This window comes from Lissotriton helveticus, chromosome 3_2 (genome assembly GCF_964261635.1).
Source record: "Lissotriton helveticus chromosome 3_2, aLisHel1.1, whole genome shotgun sequence".
Taxonomy (NCBI): Eukaryota; Metazoa; Chordata; class Amphibia; order Caudata; family Salamandridae; genus Lissotriton; species Lissotriton helveticus.
In genome coordinates, this window is record NC_136062.1 from 476,373,121 (window position 1) to 476,398,877 (window position 25,757).

At 47.8% G+C, this 25,757-nt stretch overlaps 1 protein-coding gene across 3 annotated transcripts in view; it reads right to left on the reverse strand.

Annotated features, from left to right (window-relative positions):
• PHF21A (PHD finger protein 21A) overlaps positions 1-25,757 on the reverse strand; it is a 419,360-nt gene that overhangs the window by 242,972 nt on the left and 150,631 nt on the right. For all 3 annotated transcript variants that reach the window (XM_078684392.1, XM_078684393.1, XM_078684391.1), the window contains exon 7: positions 842-1,099. In XM_078684392.1, the coding sequence (XP_078540518.1) occupies positions 842-1,099 (258 nt within the window). The remainder of the gene's footprint in view (positions 1-841; positions 1,100-25,757) is intronic.

Below are 25,757 nucleotides of genomic sequence, written 5' to 3' on the forward strand. Positions count from 1 at the left end.
TCCGAGTCAGTACTTAAATCCACTGACACTCCCCCCCTTTAGGCTTCCCATGACTCTCCCCTTTAGCTTCCCATGCATGCTCAGAGTCAGTACCAAAGTCCACTGATTCTCCCCTTTAAGTTTCCCATGCATGCTCGGTGTTAGTACCAAAGTCCACTGACTTTCCCCTTTAAGCTTCCCATGCATGCTTGAGTCAGTACCAAAATCCACTAACTCTCCCCTTTAAGCTTCCCATGCATGCTCGGTGTTAGTACCACAGTGCACTGACTTTCCTCTTTAAGCTTCCCATGCATGCTTTGAGTCAGAACCAAAGTCCACTGATTCTCCCCTTTAAGCTCCCCAAGCATGCTTTGAGACAGTACCATTGTCCACTGCCTCTACCCTTTAAGTCCATCAACCTGCCTATGGGATTCCTGTGTACAATCGGTCAGTAGATCTGAATTACGAAGTACACTGAAGTATAAAAAGCTGGCCATGGAGGATAGAAATATACTATATCCATATCCAGAACTACATACAAAGTGACACAGCTAAGAACATGGATTATAAGCACAACAAACAAGCATGTGAACAAATCCTTCCTCTTCACTCTAAACCTCTGAGACACCATTTTGAGAGTGTATATTAATTTAAACACACATCACAATCTGACCACCCACTGTAAGTGGGTGGTGCATTGGGCAGCACTCACAAACATTATGTAGTGCAGTGTCTACATATATACTACACCCATCAGGCATTGTTCTCGCTGCAGCAGCAAACAAAATGTGGGCAGGGAAACAGCAGACCACATATGTGCGCGCAAACATATGCGCACATATGGACGTCCTCCAGAGCTTACCAGTGTCACAGTGTTTTTTGTCAGTATCTGGAAGGCCTCGGTCCCTGGTGGGGTGACTTTGCTGCTTGTCTGTAGGTTCACCGGCATGCTCTGCGCATCAGTGTTGAGGACTGCTTTCTGGGTGTTGTTGATAGCGGTCACCATGGCAATGGTGGGTCTCTGACCAATTACAGACGTGGGCACTGTGGCCGCAGCAGCTGCTTTTAAGACGAGAGGTAGTGTCTTTGCAGTGATCATAGAGGCTGTGGTGACTGTCCTCTGAAAATAATGTGAAATAAAGAGGTGAAGCATCCTTCAGAGTGAGAAGTAGAGCAGGAATCACTGGTGCCCGTGGCCATCCAGACTCCATTACTAACAGTGGGTACTGATCTGAAGACAAGAAGCTCACAGTGGTTGGCATTGTTATTTGGCACCATCAGCCTGGCATCACAGACCAGAGTTTAAGTGGGCTTGTAGAGATATGGTGCAAGTAGGGCAAGGTGTTAGAACTGGCTATTTCTGGTAGGCTAAGGCTGACGCCAAAGCCAGGCAGAAACCACCATTCTAGTCAGGGCAAGGAAGTCACACACCAAGATAACCCCTGCTCACCCCCTTGGTAGCTTGGCACAAGCAGTAAGGCTAAACTCGGAGGCGATGTGTAAAGCATTTGCGCCAGCACACAACAGCAACAACATCCTAGGCACACCACAAAAGGAAATCCGCACAAGGTTATATAAAAATAACTTCTGTATTGTCAAAACATATCAGATAGAATCACACATGTACATTATGCCAACTGGCACGGGCAATATTCACAAGGGATTATTCACAAGACAGGGCCACATGGGCCACTGTCAGAATCAACACATTTAGAAATAGTACTTTGTAGATCATAGAAAATAAGATATAAAACAAAATAACAGTTATAAATCACAACCAGTATCTACTGGTAACAGGTAAGTAGCACCTACGCAACCCTAACCACCTTAGGAGAATGTCACGCAGGGGACCAGGACCTCACTAGGACCACCTGTACTAAAAAGAACAACCACCTAAGTATCACACAGCATTTAGGGGTCTAGGAAAGAACACATTACCCATGATGCATAAATATACATTCAGAGGAGTAGTAAAGGGAAACACATGATGCATAAACCTACACATTCAGCGGTGTTAAGAATAAAGCACATGATGCAATAAAAATACATTCAGAGGTACCATAACAATACAATAGCGCAAAAGTCACATGATGTCTAAAAACATTCAGAGGTGCAGGAATAAAAACCATACAATTGCACACAACCTTACATAAGCCACCACCTGTGGCAGTCCCTAGGCCAACTGGCCTTGTTGGGGCTAGGACGCCCTGAGTCTCAATGTCAGGGGCCTAAACGATGCAGGTGCCCACTACTTGCTGGGCACCTGGGAACACTCACAAGGGCCTAAACGCTGCAGCTGGCACTATGTGCTGCGCAGCTGTGACTGGCCAGGCACCTCTGGGCCATCTCTGTCCCTCTCAGGGTCTCCCTCTCCATCTTGCGCCTAAACGGTGCAACTGCCCACTAATTGCTGGGCAGCTGGAGACAAACTGCGACAGGGTCCTCACTGACCCTAAAACAGGACTGCGCCCAATCGTTGGAGCCACACAGGCTCTGAAGTCACATATGCGCAGGCTGTAGCCACATTCGAGCCACACAGGCTCTAAAATCACTGGGGTTCCCCAAGAGCCTCACTGGGCTCTAAACATCATGGGGCAGGGAGCCTCGGGCTCTACCACAAAGCATGCCCCCAGAGCCTCTCTGGGCTCGTAAATACAATATGGCCCTCGAGCCTCGCTGGGCTCGTGAATCAAAAATGGCCCCCTAGAGCCTCCGTGGCTCTAAACACAAAATAGCCCCTGGAGCCTCGGGGCTCCAAACAGAATGCAGCCTTTGCGGAGCCTCTCAGGCTCTGTCCACCGTTGGAGCGGCCCGCTGCCATCTGGGGCCGCTCTGACCTTCCATCTCAGCCTCCAGCCCTCCCGCACTCACCGGCTGCATAGACTCCTCCGGTGGCGGTCCTGGGCAGCGGGGCTCACAGAGGCGGCGCCTTCTCCTCAGCGCGGGGCTTCCCGGGACTCCGGGAGCCCCGCCCGGCCTTTGGCGGCCTCGGCCGCCATTACAGCTTCACCCGGGCCCCCTCCTGGGACCTGGGGCTTTTGGACATCACAGCGGGGCTCTCCTCTCGACATGGGAGCCCCGCGGAAGCTCGCCCCACCTTCCTCCTCTCTTCCACGGGCAGCCCTCGACCAGCCAATCCCGTCGCGGCACCGATGACGAGCCTCCACTCTTCAGCCAATCACGGCACAACAATGGCAATGACGCTGCGCCGCACGGGCCTATCCCGTCGCGGCGTTGGTGAGGGGGCTCGGCTCTCTCAGCCAATGAGAGCGCAGCGGCTCCGATTTTCGCCGCTGCAGCCTCCGTTTACAAACGGCAACTTTTAGGGATATTCCTGGCCCCGGGCAGCGGCGGTGAACAACACGGGGCAATGCCGGGTGGGCACCGGCTTCCATTAAATATGAAAATAAAAGCGCTACTAAGCGCTTGGGCAAGATAAAGCGCTCCAAAGCGCTAAAGGGGCAAGAACACGGGCCCTCAAGCCCAGGATTAAAAATAAAGCGCTATCAGCGCTCAGAATCAATCTACAGCGCCCCCAGCGCTATAAGGACATCCAAAGTCCAGTAAAGTCTTGCAGGAGATGCAGCAAAGTCCTTAGCAGTCCTGGCAGAATAAAGATGGAGTAACACAGCTCCCAGCAGGGAAAGTCCATTAGGAGTCCAGGGGCTGGGCAGGGCCCAGGGATTCCCCTGAGCCCCAGCAGCAGCACGCCCCTGGCAGATTCAAGTTAGAAACAAGAACATTTTGGAAGGGGACACAGCCCCTTCTAATACACAGAAAAGTCTTTGAAGTCTTTGTGTAGGCAGTGTGAGAACCAGCTAGACTGGTTTAGAGGGAAGTCCCTTCAGTATCAGGGACAGAGGTGACAGTCGTCCAGCCGGGGCGGGGGGGTATGGGGGGGGGGTGGAGCCAGCATTGTGGCAGGCAGGCACAGCCCTTCACTATCAGGTGCTAATCTCCTCCCACTTCCCTGGCAGCAGATGCTGCCTTTCATCCACGGGCTGACTCAGACAACCTCATGGGGCTCTGCAGCCCCTGTCACACTCAAACCAGACAGTCAATCCATAAGCAGGCCCAGGCACTCCTGGGCCAGGCTCACCAGCCAATCACGTGCCAGCAGACTCACTACACAAATATGCCAACTTCTAAAAGTGGTACTTCTAGACTAGACACAACCATGCCGCATACACCATTACGCAGCATTCAATCTCACGAGTTCACACATATCGAACTCGACCCTGCACTCCCCACACATCAGGAACTACCATGGGCATCCATATTCCCCATTCATTCCTATGGGAGGGCAGGTCACTCACCACGCATACACAGAGAGCACACGCACTTTACACTGTACCACAGTGAAAAAGTGCGCAGAGGCCTAAAATCACCAACCCAGGTTCCAGAAACAGGCTAGGAAAAAGCAAAAAGTTTCGGGGTGAACCTGCCAAAAAGGGCCAGGTCCAACACAAGCCACTTACCTGTAATAATGGTTCTGCAGCTTGAGTCTCTTCTAGATTTAAGTGCCTTGTACAATTCTGCCTTCTCGCGGTTGAGTAGAAGTGTTTTTGTTGCTAAATGTTTCTTAGTTCATGAGTGGGTGTCGACATGGGAGGATCTCTTGTATGACACAGACTGTAATCCCACTATGTCCATGTGCGTGGCCTTCATCTCTGAATCTTTTTTCCTTCTATCCACAAACCTCATTCAATGAGGTGGGAGAGTAAAATGTGAATCTAGCAGAATTTCAAACTGCAAAACCGTAATTACAGGTAAGCAACTGGTTTCATTTGCTGCATGAAATCCCTTCTAGATTCACAAGTTCTACACAGATTATGCTTCAGTATTACATGCCTTGAGGAGTTGGGAAGAAGGAGTGAAAGCAAACCACTTTGTAGCACTGCTTGTCCAGTGCAATCTCTTTTCTTGAATGTAAGTCTAAACAGTAATGCGTTGTGAAGGTATGAATTGAGGCCTGTGTGGCTAATCTGCATTATCTCTTGCCTAGAAACACTGACCATACAGGTCATTGTGGCTGCTTTCTTTCTACTCGTGTGCCCCTTTGGTGTTGTGACTAATTCCATTAAGCGATAATAGTCATTGGTACAGCTGTACCTAAGGTGTAAGTGTTAATGTAAATCCAGTATTTGTAAAGCGCACAGCTACCCGGAGGCATCCCGGCGCTGGGGGCCGCTGAGAAGATTTAGCGAGCTATTTCCCAGAGTCACATGGTGCTGGGCTGACCTGCCGCCGGAGCCCGGGGATTGAACCGTGAGCCCCAGCATCCGGTGTCAGTCGCCCTGGCCGCAGCGCCACACCTCTTCCCTTGTGTGCGGTGTGTGTCCTACAAATTTTCTTTGTGTTTTTCCGAGTGGCCAGATTGTAATATAAAATAGCTCCTCCGACATCTAGGCTGTGTAAGGCCAGCTAAGCAGAACTGGACAGCTTCTGGAAAAAAGCTGGTAAGCAAATAGTTTGATTATGTGAAAACCTAAAATGACCTTTGGTAGGAATTTTGGGTGTGCTCTCATAACTTGATCCTCATGCACGGATATGTATGGTTCTTCTACTATATGTACCTGTGAGACACTTACCCTGTGTAATGATGTGATGGTTACCAAGACGACTGTGCTTAATGTAAGGAGCCGGAGTGTAGCCTTGTGTATTGGCTCAAAAGGGTGGCTTCATGAACCCAGATAGCAACACGTTAAGGTTCCACAGTGGGGGAGGTATTGTACCTTTTGAATAGAAGCATTAAAACAAATGTGTTTAGTTGTAGGCCTTTCAAATAAGCCACAACGGCGGACATGTGCATTCTCAGCAAAGATGAGCTTACATTTGGTCAGGTGTGTGAGGTATCGGACTACCATCAGATTCTAATCAAACAGATGTTGGAGCAGGTTAGCTTGACACCAAGTAAAATACTTATTTCACTTGAAAGCATAGCACCTTCTTGCGCACTGTTTTTGTTAGGTTGAGTTTAAAGGCTTGAACTCAGTTACCTCAGGAAGAAAATAAGTTACTTACCTGTAACTACGGTTATCCAGTATTGGGGTATCTTTCATAGATTTACATGCCTGAATCATTCCTTGTCCCCGAGATGGGAGTCTCACGGTAAAATATTCAAGCAGTGCTTTAAACACTTCATGGGCTATAATGGCCCAAGCCCACCTAAACTGTAGCCTATCTACGTCCTTTTTAAAAAAGGACTCACTGTTGGCATCCAGCGAATCAGCCCACCTAAACTGTAGCCTATCTACGTCCTTTTTAAAAAAGGACTCACTGTTGGCATCCAGCGAATCAGCTGTTAGCACCCACTAGAACACTCCCAGCAGAGGCAAGTTCTCCTCAGATTTTTTAAGCACAAGTGGGAAGAAAACAAGTTACTTACCTGTAACTTTGGTTCCCCAGTATTGGTAACTTTCATAGATTCCCATGCTTTGTATCATTCCCAGTCGTCGGATTGGGAGTCTCGGTAACAAAAATACCATAGCTGTAGGTACAAAAGACCAAGGAAAAAGGCCTAGGCCTCATTCCCTTTTGTAGCATATCACCTTCTTTGTGTAAAAGAGACCAAACTTAGGCCTCAGCCAATCAGAAGTGCCTCACCCCTTAGAACCTTCCTGAAGGAACCTCAGAGCCTCAGTTTTTCGTAGCCGTTGTGTACTTAGACACCATATCTGTTGTAGGCTGAGCTTTCCTCGGGCAGGTGGGCGGGCGCATGGGACTCTATGAAAGTTACCAATACTGGGGAACCAAAGTTATAGGTAAGTAACTTTCATAGATTCCCATGCTTTGTATCAGAGTAGCAAGCAGTTAGTAACAAAACCACATTTTGCATCATCACAATATAGCAATAGGCAACATGACAAAGATACAAAATGTGAAAGACGGAAGGTGGGAAAGAAAGGAAAGCTCACCAATCAGTGGAAGAGGTTCCTCGGGACAGCCTGTCCTACTGCCACATCCTCTTGTTTTAGGGACTCCAAGCAGTAATGCCTGGTAAAGGTGTGAACGCTGCTCCAGGTAGCAGCTCTGCAAATGTCCTTGATCTGCACCCCTGCGAAGAGGGCTGTAGAATAAGCCACAGATCTCATGGAATGTGCTCGAACCTTCCCAGTCAGAGGTTTGCCTGCAGCAATGTGACAATGCAGAATGGCACTCGTGATCCATCTCGAAATGCCCTGCTTGGAAAGAGGAAGGCCCTTGCTTGGAAATCCGAAGGCAACAAATAACTGAGAGGTTTTTCGAAAACTCTTAGTACGCTCCAAGTAGAATTTCAAACACCGTTGCACATCGAGCGAATGCAATGCCCTCTCTGCTGGTGTAGCCGGCTGAGGAAAGAACGCCTTCAGAATGACCGGCTCATTCAAGTGGTAGTCCGAAGGGACTTTAGGCATAAACCTCGGATTAGTTCTCATGATGACAGTGTTTCTCTTGAATTGAAGGAAAGGTTCTTGGATAGTCAAGGCCTGCAATTCTCCAACACGCCTAGCCGACGTGAGAGCGAGGAGGAGAGCCAATTTCCATGAAAGGTATTTCATGTCAGAACGATGGATTGGTTCAAATGGGCCCTTCATGAGTTGAGAAAGGGCTATATTCAGATGACATGTCGGAGGAGGTGGTCTCACTGGTGGATAAACTCTGAACAATCCCTTTAGAAATTGCTTGACAATTCTGGAGGACCACAAGGAGGGTCCAGATCCAGTCCTCCTGAACCTCGATATTGCCGCCAAATGGACCTTAATTGATGAATGGGCTAGTCCCGACTTGGCCAAGGACAGCAGATAAGGAAGGATCTGATGAGGCTTGGAAGCGAAAGGATCAATGCCTTCTTTCTTGCACCAGCAACAAAATCTCCTCCACTTAAGACGGTAAGTCCTGTTCATAGAAGGAGCTCTTGCCTGAGAAAGGACCTCTTTAATCTCACTTGAAATGGGTAGGATCATAAATTCTCGCTGCTCAGGAGCCATGCAGTCAGGTGTAGTGACTGCGGATCTGGGTGCCAAACTTGTCCCTCGGCCATCGTGAGGAGATCTGGAAGAACCTCCAAAGGAAGAGGAGGGGCTATCAATAGCAGATGGAGTTCCGTGAACCAGAACTGCCTCGGCCAAGCAGGGGCTATAAGGATCATCCTGCACAGCTCCACCTTAATATTCCTGATGAGCCTTGGGATCAGAGGTATGGGAGGAAAAGCGTAGACAAATGTCCTGGACCATGCTATCGAAAGCGCGCTCCCCAGAGAACCTCGATGGGGAAGCCTGCTTGCATAAGACCGGCATTTCTTGTTGGTCGGAGTGGCAAAAAGATCGATCTCTGGTCTGCCCCACTGGCTGAAGACCTCCTCCAAAACTCTCTGATTCAATTCCCATTCGTTTCAGAAAAGGGGGTGGTGATGAACAGAGTGTCTGAATTAAGCAGACCACTCTTACCCAGTCCAAAGATCAGGGCTTGATCCATCACCGTTATTTATCTCACTGCCCCATCCCAGCTCAGAACCTGGCTATATGCAAATTAGTCTGTCCCTGGCCCAGTGCATCATGGGAACAGGGCAGACCAAACTACCAAGCCAATTCTTCACCAGAAAGGAGACAAGCTACCGGGGACCGGTTTCTGGCATTTCAGCCTCTTCGGCCCGGCTTGCTTGAATCCTGATGGAGCAGTGAGAAAGGGACTCATGTCTGAGTATACCCTGCCACACCTATAGTGGCCAAAAACGATTCAGAAAAGGGGGTGGTGATGAACAGAGTGTCTGAATTAAGCAGACCACTCTTACCCAGTCCAAAGATCAGGGCTTGATCCATCACCGTTATTTATCTCACTGCCCCATCCCAGCTCAGAACCTGGCTATATGCAAATTAGTCTGTCCCTGGCCCAGTGCATCATGGGAACAGGGCAGACCAAACTACCAAGCCAATTCTTCACCAGAAAGGAGACAAGCTACCGGGGACCGGTTTCTGGCATTTCAGCCTCTTCGGCCCGGCTTGCTTGAATCCTGATGGAGCAGTGAGAAAGGGACTCATGTCTGAGTATACCCTGCCACACCTATAGTGGCCAAAAACGATTCAGAAAAGGGGGTGGTGATGAACAGAGTGTCTGAATTAAGCAGACCACTCTTACCCAGTCCAAAGATCAGGGCTTGATCCATCACCGTTATTTATCTCACTGCCCCATCCCAGCTCAGAACCTGGCTATATGCAAATTAGTCTGTCCCTGGCCCAGTGCATCATGGGAACAGGGCAGACCAAACTACCAAGCCAATTCTTCACCAGAAAGGAGACAAGCTACCGGGGACCGGTTTCTGGCATTTCAGCCTCTTCGGCCCGGCTTGCTTGAATCCTGATGGAGCAGTGAGAAAGGGACTCATGTCTGAGTATACCCTGCCACACCTATAGTGGCCAAAAACGATTCAGAAAAGGGGGTGGTGATGAACAGAGTGTCTGAATTAAGCAGACCACTCTTACCCAGTCCAAAGATCAGGGCTTGATCCATCACCGTTATTTATCTCACTGCCCCATCCCAGCTCAGAACCTGGCTATATGCAAATTAGTCTGTCCCTGGCCCAGTGCATCATGGGAACAGGGCAGACCAAACTACCAAGCCAATTCTTCACCAGAAAGGAGACAAGCGTGGAAGGGTATACTCAGATGTGAGTCCCTTGCTCATTGCACCATCAGGATTCAAGCAAGCCGGGCTGAAGACGCCTGAAATGGCAGAAACCGGTCCCCGGAAGCTTGTTTCCTTCCCAGTATAAGAATTGGCTTGGTAGTTTGGTTTGCCCTGTTCCCATCATGCACTGGGACAGGAACAGACTAATTTGCATATAGCCAAGTTCTGAGCTGGGATGGTGCAGTGAGCTAAAAAACGGTGATGGATCAAGCCCTGATCTTTGGACTGGGTAAGAGTGGTCTGCTTAATTCAGGCACTCTGTTCATCACCACCCCCTTTTCTGAATCATTTTGTCCACCATAAGCGTGGAAGGGTACACTCAGATGTGAGTCCCTTGCTCATTGCACCATCAGGATTCAAGCAAGCCGGGCCGAAGACGCCTGAAATGGCAGAAACCGGTCCCCGGAAGCTTGTTTCCTTCCCAGTATAAGAATTGGCTTGGTAGTTTGGTTTGCCCTGTTCCCATCATGCACTGGGACAGGAACAGACTAATTTGCATATAGCCAAGTTCTGAGCTGGGATGGTGCAGTGAGCTAAAAAACGGTGATGGATCAAGCCCTGATCTTTGGACTGGGTAAGAGTGGTCTGCTTAATTCAGGCACTCTGTTCATCACCACCCCCTTTTCTGAATCATTTTGTCCACCATAAGCGTGGAAGGGTACACTCAGATGTGAGTCCCTTGCTCATTGCACCATCAGGATTCAAGCAAGCCGGGCCGAAGACGCCTGAAATGGCAGAAACCGGTCCCCGGAAGCTTGTTTCCTTCCCAGTATAAGAATTGGCTTGGTAGTTTGGTTTGCCCTGTTCCCATCATGCACTGGGACAGGAACAGACTAATTTGCATATAGCCAAGTTCTGAGCTGGGATGGTGCAGTGAGCTAAAAAACGGTGATGGATCAAGCCCTGATCTTTGGACTGGGTAAGAGTGGTCTGCTTAATTCAGGCACTCTGTTCATCACCACCCCCTTTTCTGAATCATTTTGTCCACCATAAGCGTGGAAGGGTATACTCAGATGTGAGTCCCTTGCTCATTGCACCATCAGGATTCAAGCAAGCCGGGCCGAAGACGCCTGAAATGGCAGAAACCGGTCCCCGGAAGCTTGTTTCCTTCCCAGTATAAGAATTGGCTTGGTAGTTTGGTTTGCCCTGTTCCCATCATGCACTGGGACAGGAACAGACTAAATTGCATATAGCCAAGTTCTGAGCTGGGATGGTGCAGTGAGCTAAAAAACGGTGATGGATCAAGCCCTGATCTTTGGACTGGGTAAGAGTGGTCTGCTTAATTCAGGCACTCTGTTCATCACCACCCCCTTTTCTGAATCATTTTGTCCACCTTAAGCGTGGAAGGGTATACTCAGATGTGAGTCCCTTGCTCATTGCACCATCAGGATTCAAGCAAGCCGGGCCGAAGACGCCTGAAATGGCAGAAACCGGTCCCCGGAAGCTTGTTTCCTTCCCAGTATAAGAATTGGCTTGGTAGTTTGGTTTGCCCTGTTCCCATCATGCACTGGGACAGGAACAGACTAATTTGCATATAGCCAAGTTCTGAGCTGGGATGGTGCAGTGAGCTAAAAAACGGTGATGGATCAAGCCCTGATCTTTGGACTGGGTAAGAGTGGTCTGCTTAATTCAGGCACTCTGTTCATCACCACCCCCTTTTCTGAATCAATTCCCATTCGTGGCTGACTGAGGATGACCTGCTCAGTCTGTCGGCGTTTTCGTTTAGGACGCCTGGCAAAGTGTTCTGCCCTCAGCGATATCCTCTGAAGGATCGCCCATTCCCAGATCTGCTGGGCCTCCTGCGACAATGGACGAGATCTGGTTCCTGCTTCCTTGTTCACATAGTGCATGGCCGTGGTGTTGTCCGTCCTGATAAGCACTTGTGAACCTTCCAGGCGAGGAGGAAAAGCTTGCAGAGCCAGTCGTATCGCCCTGAGCCTAAACAGGTTGATGTGGAGGCGTTTCTCCTGGGGCGACCAATGACCGCTGACATGCAGGTCTTGCATCACTGTCCCCCAACCCTCCAAGGACGCGTCTGTTGTTACCACTTGAGGAGACGGGTCGCTTATGAAGGATAGACCTTGATCTGTCTTGTCTTGATCTGTCCACCATAAGGCCGCTTCCTTCATCCTTGGAGTGACCGTCACTCTGTCCTCGAATGAACCGTGGACCTGTTTCCACTGGTTGTCTAGTTGCTCCTGCAGAGGACGCATTCTTAGTCTGCAATGGGGAATTAGTGGGATACACAATGAAATTACCCCCAGTAGAGACTTGTAGCGGCGAACTGAAAGACACTTTTTTGTTTGCAAGTCCTGAGCCAAGGTTTGTAATTTGTCTCTCCTTTCCTGAGTAGGGAAGGCTCTTGAGAGCTTGGAATCCAAGATGGCTCCCAGGAAGCGAGCCTTCCTGGATGGAACCAGGGAAGACTTCTCGTTGTTCAGAGTGAGTCCCAGATTCTGAAACAAATTGGTACAAGCTTGAACAGCCTCCAGCGCTGCCTCCCTGGACGGAGCTTTCAGTAACCAGTCGTCCAGGTAGGGGAAGACCTGGAAATGGTTCCTTCGCAGGAAAGCTCCTACTGGCGCCAGTACCTTTGTGATAATTCTTGGGGCTGAACGGAGTCCAAAGGGTAAGACCCTGAACTGAAAATGGCTCTTGGCTACTGTGAAGGTATTTGGTGACCCTGCCTCCAACTGATGATCTCTTGAAGGAGGGTCCAGTAGGAAGAGCCAGGAGGCCGCTATTGGCGTTTGGATGAATCTCTACCTCGTCCAGCTTATTTTCCCTTATTGTAAGGCCTGGAGTAGTTGGTAGACTGGCCCTGCCGCTGTTGATAAGGCTGACGGTATTGCTGGGAACCTGAGCCCGTGGTGGAATAGCGTTGTTGTTGTTGATAGGATCCTCTGTAGTTACCACCTCTACCTCTGGATCCTTTAAAAGGAGACTTCCTGTATAGAAGGGTCCCCAAGGACCTGGCAGTCTCCGTGTCCTTTTTTATTTCTTGAAGAGTGTCGTCAATGAGTTTGCCGAATAATGCTTCACCATCAAAGGGAAGATACAGGACCTTGTTTTGGATTTCAGGCCGAAACCAAGTAGCTTTGAGCCATCCTTGGCGGCGGAGGACTGCCGCCCCAGCCAATGAACGGAACGCCATCGTCGCAATATCCATTGCACAGTCAATGATTTCCATCAACGTTGCTTCTCCCTCCTGCAAGATCTTCTTTGCCTCAGCCGTAGACTCTGGAGGCAGCTGGTCAAGGTATGGGGCGACATCACACCAAAGCTGGCGGTCGTACCTCCCCATGATCGCTAGGGCATTTGCTGCTCGCACCAGCAAACTTGCCATCAACGAGAATCTCTTCCCCACATTATCCAACTTCCGCCCTTCCTTGTCCGGAGGAGTTGTTAAGGGAGCAGTGGGGTTACGGGATTTCCTCTGCGCAGCCTGCGAGATCACAGAGTCTGGTCTTGGATGACCCGTTAAGGCTGCCGGACCATCATCTGGTGCCTTGTATTTTTTATCCAGACGCGGTAGCACCGGGACCACCGTCGCCTGGTTCTTCATGGCCTTCAGGCCCTCCTTCCACACATGATCCACAATAGGAATGGACCTAGTTGATTTCCTAAAAGGCTCCTTGAAATCATATAAAAAACAATCCGTGGTAACCTTAGGCATGGCTAATTTGAATCTTGTAGCGGCTCTTTCCATCAGCTGATGGAAGCCCCCAATGTCCGCAGGCGGGGAATCCGCCGGATCTGGGACTGGCGATGCTGGATCCGCAATGATATACTCGTCATATTCAGTATTGGGAATAGAGTCATGATCAGACTGCTGATCCTCACCCGAGGAATCATCATGGACCTCTTGTAACCCGGAGGAATCATGATGGATGGACATTTGAGGCCGAGGGGAAACTTGAGCTGGAATGTTAGGCGTCACCAATAAGGCTGAAATCCCTGCAGGAGTTGCAGGCGTTGACGGTACCGGAATAGGCCTACTCACCTTAGATTTATAGTCCTGCAGCATCTTATGCAGATCTTGGAGAAAAGAAGATGGCACTGTAACCATTTCCTGCTCAGCATGATGTTGCGACTGGGCCGACTGATGATGGCCCACATCCTCGTGTCCGTATTCGCCCTCAGAGTCAGTGTCCTGGCATTTGACTAGAAGTTGGGAGGGACTATTGGCATAGCTGTATGAGTCCTGGTCATCCTCCTCTGATTTCCCTTCTTGAAGAAGCATGGTTGGCAGTAGAGGAGACACACTCCTCGGAGAAGTCATCTCCGGCGTGATCCTTGTCACAGAAATGGTAATTCTCTTTTCAGAGGACAATATCGTCGACGGTTCCGTCGTCGATGATTGTATACGCGTCGACGAGATCGGGGTCGTCGAAGTTGTCGGCGAGGAAACGGTCGACACGCCAGCCGTTGTTATTGTCATTGTCGTCGTCGGCACCTTCGTCGACGGCACCTTCGTCGACGGCACCTTCGTCGACGGCACCTTCGTCGACGACTTCGTCGTCTGCACCTTCGTCGACGACTTAGTCGTCGGTACCTTCGTCGTCGGCGACGCCGTCATCGGAGTCTTCGTCGTCGGTGGCTTTGACGTCGGCGTCGTCTCCGTCGACGGTGAAGAAACCGCCGGCGACGGTACCTTCGTCGACGACTCCCCTGTCGACGGGATTGTCGACGACATCAATGCAGATTTCGATTTTTTCATCGACGGGACTTCCGCCGTCGACGCCTTCGTCGCCGAGGACTTGGAACTCCTCTCAGAAGACTGGGATGAAGGTTTTTTGAAGGCTGTGACAGTCTTCTCACCTTTAGAAGGCGTATCTGGTCCTACCCTCTCCTTTACACCTCGGTGAGGAGATTTGCTGGAACCTGGGCTCTCAGACTCACTGGGGGTCTTTTTTGAGGCCTTGGAAGATCTTTCCATAGAAGGAGACGGGGAACCCCTACCCCTCTACACTGACCTTCTTGAAGAAGACATCGATGCTGCATCCTCACTGTCACTAGAGACAGTATCCTTCCTGGTTTTCAGCTTATGGAGCCATGTCAAGAGTCTACCCTCACGGTCCCGGAGGGTCTTGGCCGAAAAGGTGTGACAGATCTTACAGTCCGCAGTCTGGTGGTCAGTCTTTGTGCCTATCCCCAGACATCTGGGGTAGCTATGGGGGCTCCCTTTGCTCCAGATGTGGCCATCCTGTACATGGCGGCCTTCGAGGAACACACTGTCCTCAATCGTGTGAACCCATTCAGAGACCAGATCGGTCTCTGGATGCGGTACATCGACGATATTCTTCTAATCCGGAATGGAAATCAAGATGAATTGTGTTCCTTCTTCACCTGGCTCAATCAACAATCCACCTACTTGAAATTCACCATCCAATCTGACAATCAGACCATCAACTTTCTGGACATCACAATCTATCATGAATCAGGAACATTACTCACCAGACTGTATCGAAAACCGGCGGAAAGAAACTCTTTATTAGCTTACAACAGTCACCACCCACGAGCCCTTCGTGATAACTTGCCCTTTGGGCAATTCCTACGTATCCGGAGGAATTGCTCCAATAAAGAACATTACTTCTCTGAATCAGAGGATTTGGCCAACTGACTCCAACAACGGGGGTACCCTAGACGTCTGGTTAAGCAAGCACGCAAACGTGCCTGGTTCTATCCCAGAGAAGAATTACTTACACCCAGAGACAAAAGCAACCAACAAGAAAAACGGATTGTCTGTGTAACCACGTTCAATACCAAGAGCAACAAGATCAAACGTATCATCAATCACCACTGGCACTTGATATCAGATGATGTTAACCAACCTGACACACCTTTACATGCTTTCAAAAAAGCCAAAAGCATTAAAAATGTTGTGGTACGATCACTGTTACCGACACCAGACCAACCCACCATCACATCTATGTGGGATATGCCATCAATAGTGGGACACTTCAAGTGTGGCCAATGCAAAGCTTGTGATTCAACTATCCAGACCAAAGAATTCCAATTCCGTCATCACAAAATCAAGCTAAAGACTTTCAGCAACTGCAACTCAGCGAACATTATCTATGCTATAATTTGCCCATGCAACATGATCTACATTGGGCAAACCCAACAAAAAGCCAAAGTTAGGATCTTACAGCACAAAAGTTGGATCAGGTGTGATGTACAGGGCGCCCCCCTAGTGGACCACTGCAAGGTGGCATTACACTCCCCAGACAGCCTTAGATGGGTAATAATAGAAAAGGCAATCCTGGGACCCCGTGGGGGGGACATATCCAGTATCCTTAACACATGCGAACTCAAGTGGATGTACTTCTTTGACTCGATCGACACTGGTCTGAACGAGCAGGATAGTTCGTTTTCCCAATTGGCTACACTGCCTTGAACCCCTTCTGTATTCATAATGCTATGTAATTCAGTATTTTGATAGGTCTCACCTGATTGTGAGTGATATGCCTTATTTGACCATTGTCATACAATTTCCCGGCTTAACCCTCACACGAGAGATACATCTGGGCAACCACATAATTGCCCCAACCAGTGATATGGCCTTTACCCCCATGCTTGGGAGGTACGCCAGACACTTTAGTGTTTACATTTACAGACACGCTGGTGCGGCAATTGAATGTTGAAATGTCAATTTCTTATTGAAGTTCTAACCAATGAGAGGGCCTTTACCCCCATGCCTGGGAGGTACGCCAGATACCTCAGTGCTTATACTTACAGACATCCTGGTGCGGTATTTGAACTTCGAAATGTAAATTCTAGATTCAAGCTCATCCCCTATGAGACAACGGTATACAGGATTGTAATATGTATTGCACTGGTGATTCGCACTACGGTCCTGAAACTGTATTGCCCTGATTGTGATGTATTATATTTATATATTTACTTTTATTTTTATTTTCACTGTTTGACACCTTTGCCGTATTCAAAACTGACCCTGCAATCAAATAACCATTCTCTTGAATTACGACTTTCACTCCATTGAATCCATAGTGGATTTCACAGCAAGAGTGAATTATTCACATCATCGTGAGATGACGATAGTCTTTCCTTTAGCTCTATACCGGCATCACGTGGCTCAGTTGCCTAGGTGATTTTACTAACAGGAAACCAGCCCCACTACGGCTAGTTCGTGTGGCGGCTCCAGTCCCGATTGATTCGGCGCGTGTAAGTACCCTGTTTGGCTTCTCTCCCCACCTACCCCTCCAAATAACTGCTACTGATTTTTTTTCTCACGGGCGATCAACACCTAATCCCCGGTTAATTTCCCCAACAGATACCACGGAGTTTGAAAACCCGAGGTTCACAGGCGGTACCGCCCCCGACCGCATTTGTGACGGTGAGTCCCTGATAGCCAATTTGGGTACAATGGTAGTATTGCACAGACGCTGCATTGGCCCATTTTTGTTTTATTGTACTTTTTAGTGACCAGTGCCCCCCCCTTCTCTTTAGGTGCGATCGTTTTACCGACAACTGAATTTCCTCCACCACTTTGAGGCAGTCGGTAAGCCGGTCCAACCGCATGTCGGTGAAACTTTTTTTACGTCACTGTGCATATTAAATGTTTCATTTCAAATGTGACGTGTTTCTTTGCAGACACGTATCAACTACAAGAACCCCATGTGATGTCACTACGTATCACCGTGTGATTCTAGACCCGCAGGTACTTTTGACTTATTCACCTCCTCATTCTTGTGGGTTTTATGGTGTTCCCTACTCCTTCCACGTAAGCTGCCTGACTATAACGGTCCGGTCTACAATTTCTGTGAGCTAATTGAAGTTGAGTCATTGTTATAGTCGGTGATGGGACAGGTGTGCTAATAATAACCCGGCACGACCTACCCACTCTAGTGGAGTAATTACTTTATGCTGATTTTCCAATTGTCCATTGTGCGCCCACCCTGATTTTAGTTTGATTCTCATCCCGTTGAATAATATAGGTTCCCTTTATCTATTTTCATTAGGTTGCCTGCCCCCACCCCCGTTTGGTCCTGAAGAAGACCCCAGAGCAAGGGCACAACTGATCCCTGGATATAATAGAGGGTCGAAACGTCGACAACTACCTTTCTTTGTGTCAACTTCACGCCACCATTGTAACAATAATTGTACTTTGTGAAGTATGCCATCTCATTTAAATGCCTGAACCTCCGGTCATTCAGTTTCGTATTTAATTCGTAAACATAATATTGCCAATTGTCTGATTTTATTGTCACCAATTCCTTCTATCCTCACATCCTCACTTGACTATCACTTCCTTTCTCCCGCCTCCTACCTGGGCACTACGCAACCGTCCTATATTTCATGAAAAATTGCTGTGTGTATTGAATATACTTTATCCCAGTGTGAATTAAAACAGTGTGGATACATGAATTGTTCTGTGAGTTTCAGTTCGTGATTTGTGTTTATTAATTCTTGTTCACACTGGGACCCCTTCCTCCTAGTACTATCCTCCACAAAAGCCTTTTCTTACCACAGGTGGAACAAGGTTTGAAAAGGGCTTTTTTCTTCTCCATTTCTGACATCCTGGAAGGCAGCCAACAATCCTGAAGTGAAGCTGAAGATTTTGAAGAAAAAAATCCTGAAAGAAATCCTTTGAAGAGTAGAAGTTGAGCAGAGCTCAAAGGAGACTCCCTAAGCACAACGTGCGGTAGAAAATCTGAGGCTCTGAGGTTCCTTCAGGAAGGTTCCAAGGGGTGAGGCACTTCTGATTGGCTGAGGCCTAAGTTTGGTCTCTTTTACACAAAGAGGGTGATATGCTACAAAAGGGAATGAGGCCTAGGCCTTTTTCCTTGGTCTTTTGTACCTACAGCTATGGTATTTTTGTTACCGAGACTCCCAATCCAACGACTGGGAATGATACAAAGCATGGGAATCTATGAAAGTTCCAATACTGGGGTAAGTATACTTTTTAAGATGCATGCACTGAAACGTTCTAGCAGAATAAAATAGTAAAACAACTAAGGCTGTGCTAAACCTTCAAAGTTATACAACAATTCACCTTTGTAATAATAATCAAGTACAGTTACATATCTTTGTCTATATATATCTAGATATGCATCTACCTTGAGTAAGATAAAAGAAGAGTTCCTCTTACCTCAAACAAAGAGGCTGACCTTAATTGAAGAGATGACGCAGTACCGCTTGGTCAACAGCTACATCCTCTTGTTATGATAAGATTATTTTGATATGATAAAATTATTTATAGAGCGCACGTTCACCAGCGGTTTCTTGGCGCTTGGGTGGAAGGGCTTAAGACCGAGGCAGTGTGTGAGAGTTAGTTGTATGCCTGGGAGAAAAGCCAAGTTTTAAGCGATTTCCTGAATTGTGAATAGGAGAGTATTTGGTGCAGTTCCGGAAGGAGAGAATTCCAAAGAAGTGGTGCTTGGGTCGAGAATCTCAGACCACCGTGTTTTTTCGTTTGAATATGCAAGGGAACAAGAGGTTCAGACTGGAGGAGCGTAGGTCGCGGGGGGTGGAGGGGGGACATAACGATGGATTCGAGAAGCAATAAAGGAAGGTCCATGGGATGACAGGGCTCTGTGGATCAGTCAGCCAAGTTTGAAGAGGCTGCGCTGGGTCACTGGGAGCCAGTGAAGGCTCTTGAGTAGGGGTTTGGTGTGGCTAAACTTCAGCTGGCCATGGATTAGCCTAGCTGCTTGATTCTGGACCAGTTGAAGTCGGTGGGATTGGTATGCAGGAATTCCGGCATACAGTGAGTTGGCGTAGTCGACGCGAGACATGACTAGGGCCAGGGTGACTTGGATGAGAGCTTTATGTGATAGAAATCTACTTATTTTCCTAATTCTGCGTAGGTGGATGAAACAGACAGAAACCACAGAGTTGATTGGGCCTTCATGGAGAGTTCACTACTGACGGTGACCCCTAGGCTCTTGACCGAGTTGACTGGGTATGGCGGGCAGCCCAGGGAGAGGGGCCAAAAATTAGAGTTCCAAGGGTTGCCTGGGGGCCCTGTGAGGACCAGCTCTGTCTTATCGGGATTAAGCTACTGTTGTTGCAACTCTCGTTGCGTAGACTGCAGACAGTAATATTGCGTAAAAGTGTGGACATTCTTCCATGTCGCAGCATGGCATATCTTGTCCAACGTTAATCCAGTAAACAACGATGCTGAAGTAGAAACTGTCCTGGTGGAGTGCGCTTCAGTCCTTCTTGTCAGAGGCTTGTTTGTCTTTTCGTGACAGAACTGGATCGCAGAAGAGACCCACCTGGCGACTATGGCATTAGTTACTTATCTGTTTTCCCAATCTCCTTGTCTTGTGCAGGTAGAACTTTAAACATCTCTTAATATCCAACGTATGCAAAGCCCGTTCTACTGGACTAGATTGGTTTGTAAAGAAAGATTGTAATATCACCTGTTAATTGACGTGAAACTGTGTCGGGACTTTTGGAATAAGAGTCGGGTTTGTTTAAAGCGCTACATAGTTCTCTGTAAAATGTTGAAAAGGTTCCTTGATTGTAAAAGCTAACTCTCCTCGCAGGTGTACGAGCTAGTAGGAGAGCCATCGTCCAGGTGAGAAATTTGAGCTCTGCTTTGTGAATTGGCTCAAGCAGCGGTCTCATCAACTGTGCCAGGACTAAATTAAGCTTCCATTCCGGAGGAGGAGCACACACCGGGGGGGAAAGGCATGGAAGATCCCCCTCATGAATTTCTTTATAAGACTAGAGGCCAAGAGAGAAGGAACTTGAAGAGTTTCCTATAGTTTGCTGCTAGGTGAACCTTAACTGAAGAGAAAGTGAGACCTGATTTAGCCAAAGACAGGAGATACAGCAAAATCTGCTCTGCACGCGCTTGAAGGTTGTTTTGTTCGCACCAGAAACTGAATCGCTTCCATTTTAAACGATATGTCTTCATAGTGCTATCCGCTCAGGATTTGGCAATAACTTCCCTACACTCTTGCGGGATATCCAGATCCCTGAATTCTAAGAATTCAGGAGCTGTGCGTTCAAATGAAGAGTGTGGGTCTGGATGATTCACTTGGCCCTTGTCATTCGATAACAGAGATGGAGATGGCTGCAGGCGAATGGGATTCAACACCGAACGTAGGAGTAACTCTCGGAACCAGTATTGTCTGGGCAATCGTGGTGCTATTATGATCAGACGACAGCCTTCTGATTTCATCTTGGTTAATACCCTAGTAATTAACGGGATGGGAGGAAAAGCGTATGCATATATCCCCAACCGCCGCATTAAAAAGGCATCACCCCTTGACCCTGGTAGAGGGAATCTGCTGACCTAATACTGGCATTTGGCTTTCTCCTCTGTTGTGGAAGAGGTCCAACACTGGTTTTCCCCACCTTCGAAATACCTGGTCCAGCTGGGACTGTTCGAGCTCCCACTCGTGACAACTGCTATGAGTGCTGCTCAACGTGTCTGCCAGAGTGTTGTGGAGACCTTTGATATGCTCTGTGTTTAAAGAGATCCAATGCTGTGTCGTCCAATCCCATAATTCCTGCGCTTCTTGATATAGCGTAATGGATCTCTTCCTCCCTGCTTGTTGACGTAGTACATGCTGGTCGTATTGTGCATATGAACCGGCACTGAGGAGGCTGCTATTCTCGGTAAAAAGGTTGAAGAGATAGGAATATGGCTTTGAGTTCCAAGCTGTTGATATGCTGATTTTTCTGCGCAGAAGAACATCAACACTGGATTTGCAAGTCTTGCAGGTGACCTCCCCAACTCTCCATGGAGGCGTCCGTTGTTAATATGAAATCTGGAGTAAACTGGAGAAAAGTAGGCCTTGCACAAGATTTGCTGCATGAAACCACCATTGCAATTCTTTTACCATCCCTGCTGTGAGTCCACTTACGTCCTCGAAGGATACAGAAGACTTCAGTCTAGCCTAGAGGTACCAGATTTATTGTTGAACACATCCCCAGGAGCGACTTGTACATTCGCACCTAAACTGACCCTTTTTTTGATATGGTCTGAGCAAGCATTTGCAGACGTAGCTGTCTTTCGTGAGATAGGAACGCTTTGCATTGAATGGTGTCTATGTGCGCTCCCAGAAAGATTATTACTTGAGTTGGATGCAACAGTGATTTCTCCTTGTTTATAGTGAACCCAAACATCCTGAACATAAGAAGGCAGATTCTCGTTGCTCGACTAGCCTTCCGTGCTGTTGCCGCTTTGAGCAGCCAGTCATCGAGATACATGAATACTTGAATCCCCCGAGATCGTAGGGCCGCAGCTACTGGCGGTAGGCACTTGGTGAAGATCTGTGGTGCTGATTTGAGGCCAAGCAGAAGTACTTTGAATTGGTAGTGGGTACCAGCCACTGTGAATCTTAAGAATTTCCGATGCTTCGGATTGATTGGGATATGGAAATATGGGTCTTCCATGTCGAGCGAGGTCATGAAATCATCTTTGTTTATGCGACCCAAGATGTCGCAAAGGGTTACTATTCTGAACGATTGTTTCTAGAGAAACTTGAGATTCCTTAGGTCCAGAATCTGTCTCCATTCCCCGGATTTCTTTTTTATTACGAAAAAAATAAGAATAAAAGCCTTTTCCCTTTTGTGAGTTTGACACCTCCTCTATAGCTTCTTTGACAGGCATGGCCAAGGCTTCTTTTCGTAGTAAGTGAAGACGGGGGGTTGTCTAAAGCCATGTTGGCCACGTCAAGGCCACAGTCAATGGTCTCTGAAGCTGCATGCTCACCCTCCAGTAGTATCTTACACGCTTCTGGTCTTTTATCTTCATGGATAATGTCTATTAGTCCCGCCATGTCGGACCACATCTGATGGTCATAGTGGCTGATAACGGCTAAATCATTCGCAGCCCTGACTGTAACAGCTGCCATCGAAGAAAATCGTTTTCCTAGGATGTCCATTCTACGACTTTCCTTATAATTGGGAGAGCAGGGTTTTTAGATCGTCTTTGTGCAGCCTGCGAAATAACCAAATCCGGCTTGGGATGCCAAATGAGGCAAGCTTGAGAGTCATAGGGAGCCCTATACTTCTTCTCAACACGAGGCAGCACTAGTGGTATGGACGCTGATGTTTTCATTATCTTGATGCCCTCCTGTTATATATGATCTATAATGAGTATGGAGCGCACCAACTTCCTTGTGTCCTCCTTGAAGTCGCACAGGAAACATTCAGTCTGTTTTACTGCAATAAGCAGATGAAACCTGTTGGCTGCCCTCTGCATTAGGTTATGAAATCCCCAGATATCTTCCAGAAGAGAGTCTGATGGAAGGTGTGGAGGACGGGAGGGATTTGGAATAAAGTAGTCATCCCAAGGGTCAGGAACAGATACTGAATCTGGAAGCTCATCTTCCTCTCTCTCTCTTCTTCCGAGGAGAAAGTGTCCTGTGCTCCAATATTGGCTGTTCCCGGGTTCAGCAAATTCACAAGTTTGCTAGCCCATTGAGGAGCTGGTGTACCTGTAAGATCCATCTGATGTACCAGCCTGTCTAGTATATGCTGTTGCGGTGGAAATCTGTTTATAATCCACCAACTTGGCCTGTAAATCTTCTATCAACGATGGTGGCAGATGGCCCATGTCCCCCGGGCGTGGTTCTGGTTGAAAGTTATATTGGTAACTGAAACGCAGAGCCATATATCCTTGTTGGTAGTATTGCGTCTCCTCATGATAATCCTCATCCTCCTTATCATCTTGACACTTCACGTGAAGCACAGATGGGCTGTGTCACCCATAGAATCCACCATCATCATCATCCTCCTCCTCCTCTACATAACCTTTTAAAAGATGGGACGGAAGCAAAGGTGAAACCTTGATATATATATATATATATATATATATATATATATATATATATATCGTTCCTCACAGGCACATGCAGAATCCTCTGCTAGCAAGTAAACACCGGACACGGACCTCGAGGTACTTCACAATTTTATTTTGCAGAAAGAGTCACTATATATATATATATATATATATATATATATATACATATATACACACTCTTGCATGGATGGTTGTAGGAATGTATTGGTTACTCTGCTGACTAGAGTAATCCTTGTTGATGGTGGCGTAAACCCTGCAGAAGTTACAGAAAAAGGAAATTCTACTTTTGACTGTGTCGTCGTCAACGTTGTCTGTCGTCTGTGTCGTCGACGGACCACTCGTTGACAAATCAGTCGTTGTCAGGATCTTTGCCAATGGCATTCTAGTCAACGAGGGGGTGTCGATGGTCCTCGATGACAATGGGTTTCTCGTCGTCGACGTGGAGATTCCGGTAGACAGTGTAGGTGCCTGTATCGACGCCGTCGTCACAGTTGCCGTTGACTACGGCGCGATGTGACACAATGTCGAAGAGAGAGCAAGTGTCGTCGACAATGACTCTTTAAAGGTTTTCTTACCCACAGGATCTGAAGAGGAGGTTCTTGTACAATCTCCTTCCTTTCGGACAGGTGCAGACGGCACAGATAATGCTGGCTCAGAGGCGTGCTTAGTAACCTTCTCCTTTCTTGGAACCTTTTGAGTCCTGGGAAGGCTTGTGATTTTTTCTTCCCTGACCTGAGTAACAGTTCTTGAATCTGGCCCTTTTATGGGATGTAGAGGCTCTGTCCTCTTCCTCATCAGAAGAGCCCTTGAGGGTCTTCTTTGAGAAGGTGTGGCAGATCTTACAATTTCTTAACTCATGCACTCAGGGAGACTTCCTTCCACACGATGTCCGGTAACCATCTAGGGAGAACTTGCCTCTGCTGGGAGTGTTCTAGAGGGTGCTAACAGCTGATTGGCTGGATGCCAATATTTAGACCTTTTTTTAAAAGGACATAGATAGGCTACTATTTAGATGGCCTTGGGCCATTATAGCCCATGAAGTGTCTGAAGCACTGCTTGTACTGCTTGCATATTTTACCGTGGGGCTCCCATGTCAACGACGGGGAATGATTCAGGCATGTGGATCTATGAAAGATACCCCAATACTTGATAACCATGCTCTTGGCTCCATTCCCCAGGGTTTGATGGAACACCTCCCTCTGCTGCATGGTTAAGAAAGTTGGCATGTTGCTGCCCTGACAGTTGTAGTAGGTGTGACAACCATGCTTGGCGAGGCTATTTGGTTGCTATGAGAATCATGGTCATGTGGGACATACTGAACTTCTCCAGAATTGCCAAAATAAACGGTACTGAGAAAACGTGTATGCAAATTTATTTTATTTTAGGAGTCTTATATAGTGCTGACCAGACCCGGGGGTATCGGAGCGCTTTACAACACTGTATCATGATAGTAAAACATATTAGAGCAGTCTTGAACATAGAGTTCGGCAGTCCAGGAGTGCTGAGGCTTCTCGAGGTAGTGGTAGAGTCCTTAGGTAGGCTTGTTGAATGCTAAATTGAGGTAGACCGAAGATCTTGAGTCATCATTTTGTATTTTCTGGGGTTGAGAAGGAGTCGAATTATGGCATTCCCCAGTGCTGAAAAGGTGACTACTAAAAATTGCTTAATTTTCAAGTTATAAGTGTAGCTTGCTTCCCTGCTTAGATAGCCGACGTGCATTTTCCACCCCACTCGGAGAGTGTTTTTCCACCCCACTCGGAGTGTGTAACATCTGGTGAATGCAAACTTTGCCTAGTATTGCCTGAACCCTGTGTTCAAGTCTGCCCCCAGAAAAGGTTTTTTCATATCTGAAGGGAGACATGCTTTCCCCCAATTCAATGTAAACCCTGGGGCGTTTAATAGTTATACCAATGGAGTCCGGTCTTAGTGACATTCTTCGAAGGTGGCTGTACTGATCAGAGAGTTTTCCAAATGAGGGTAGATATGTATGGTTTATCTCCTGAGGTGTGCTGCTCCAGCTGCCAGTGGTTGTGTGAGGACTATAGTTGCGGACATCATGCCAAAAGGGAGAACCTTGAGTTGACAATGTTCCCCCACATTAAATATCTTAGATATTGCCTGAGTGTCGGTGTACAGGAATGCAGAACTCTACTGTTGCCAGATACTCTTTTCCCTAACAGAGGAATATCATCTTGTAAATGGGTCACATGGAACCTCAGGACTTTCACATGGCTAAGTCTTGCTTTGGAACTAGAAAGTAACCCGTGTACACACCTGTAGGAAGGTAGGATCCTTCGGCATGGTTACCCCCACTTTTTGTCTG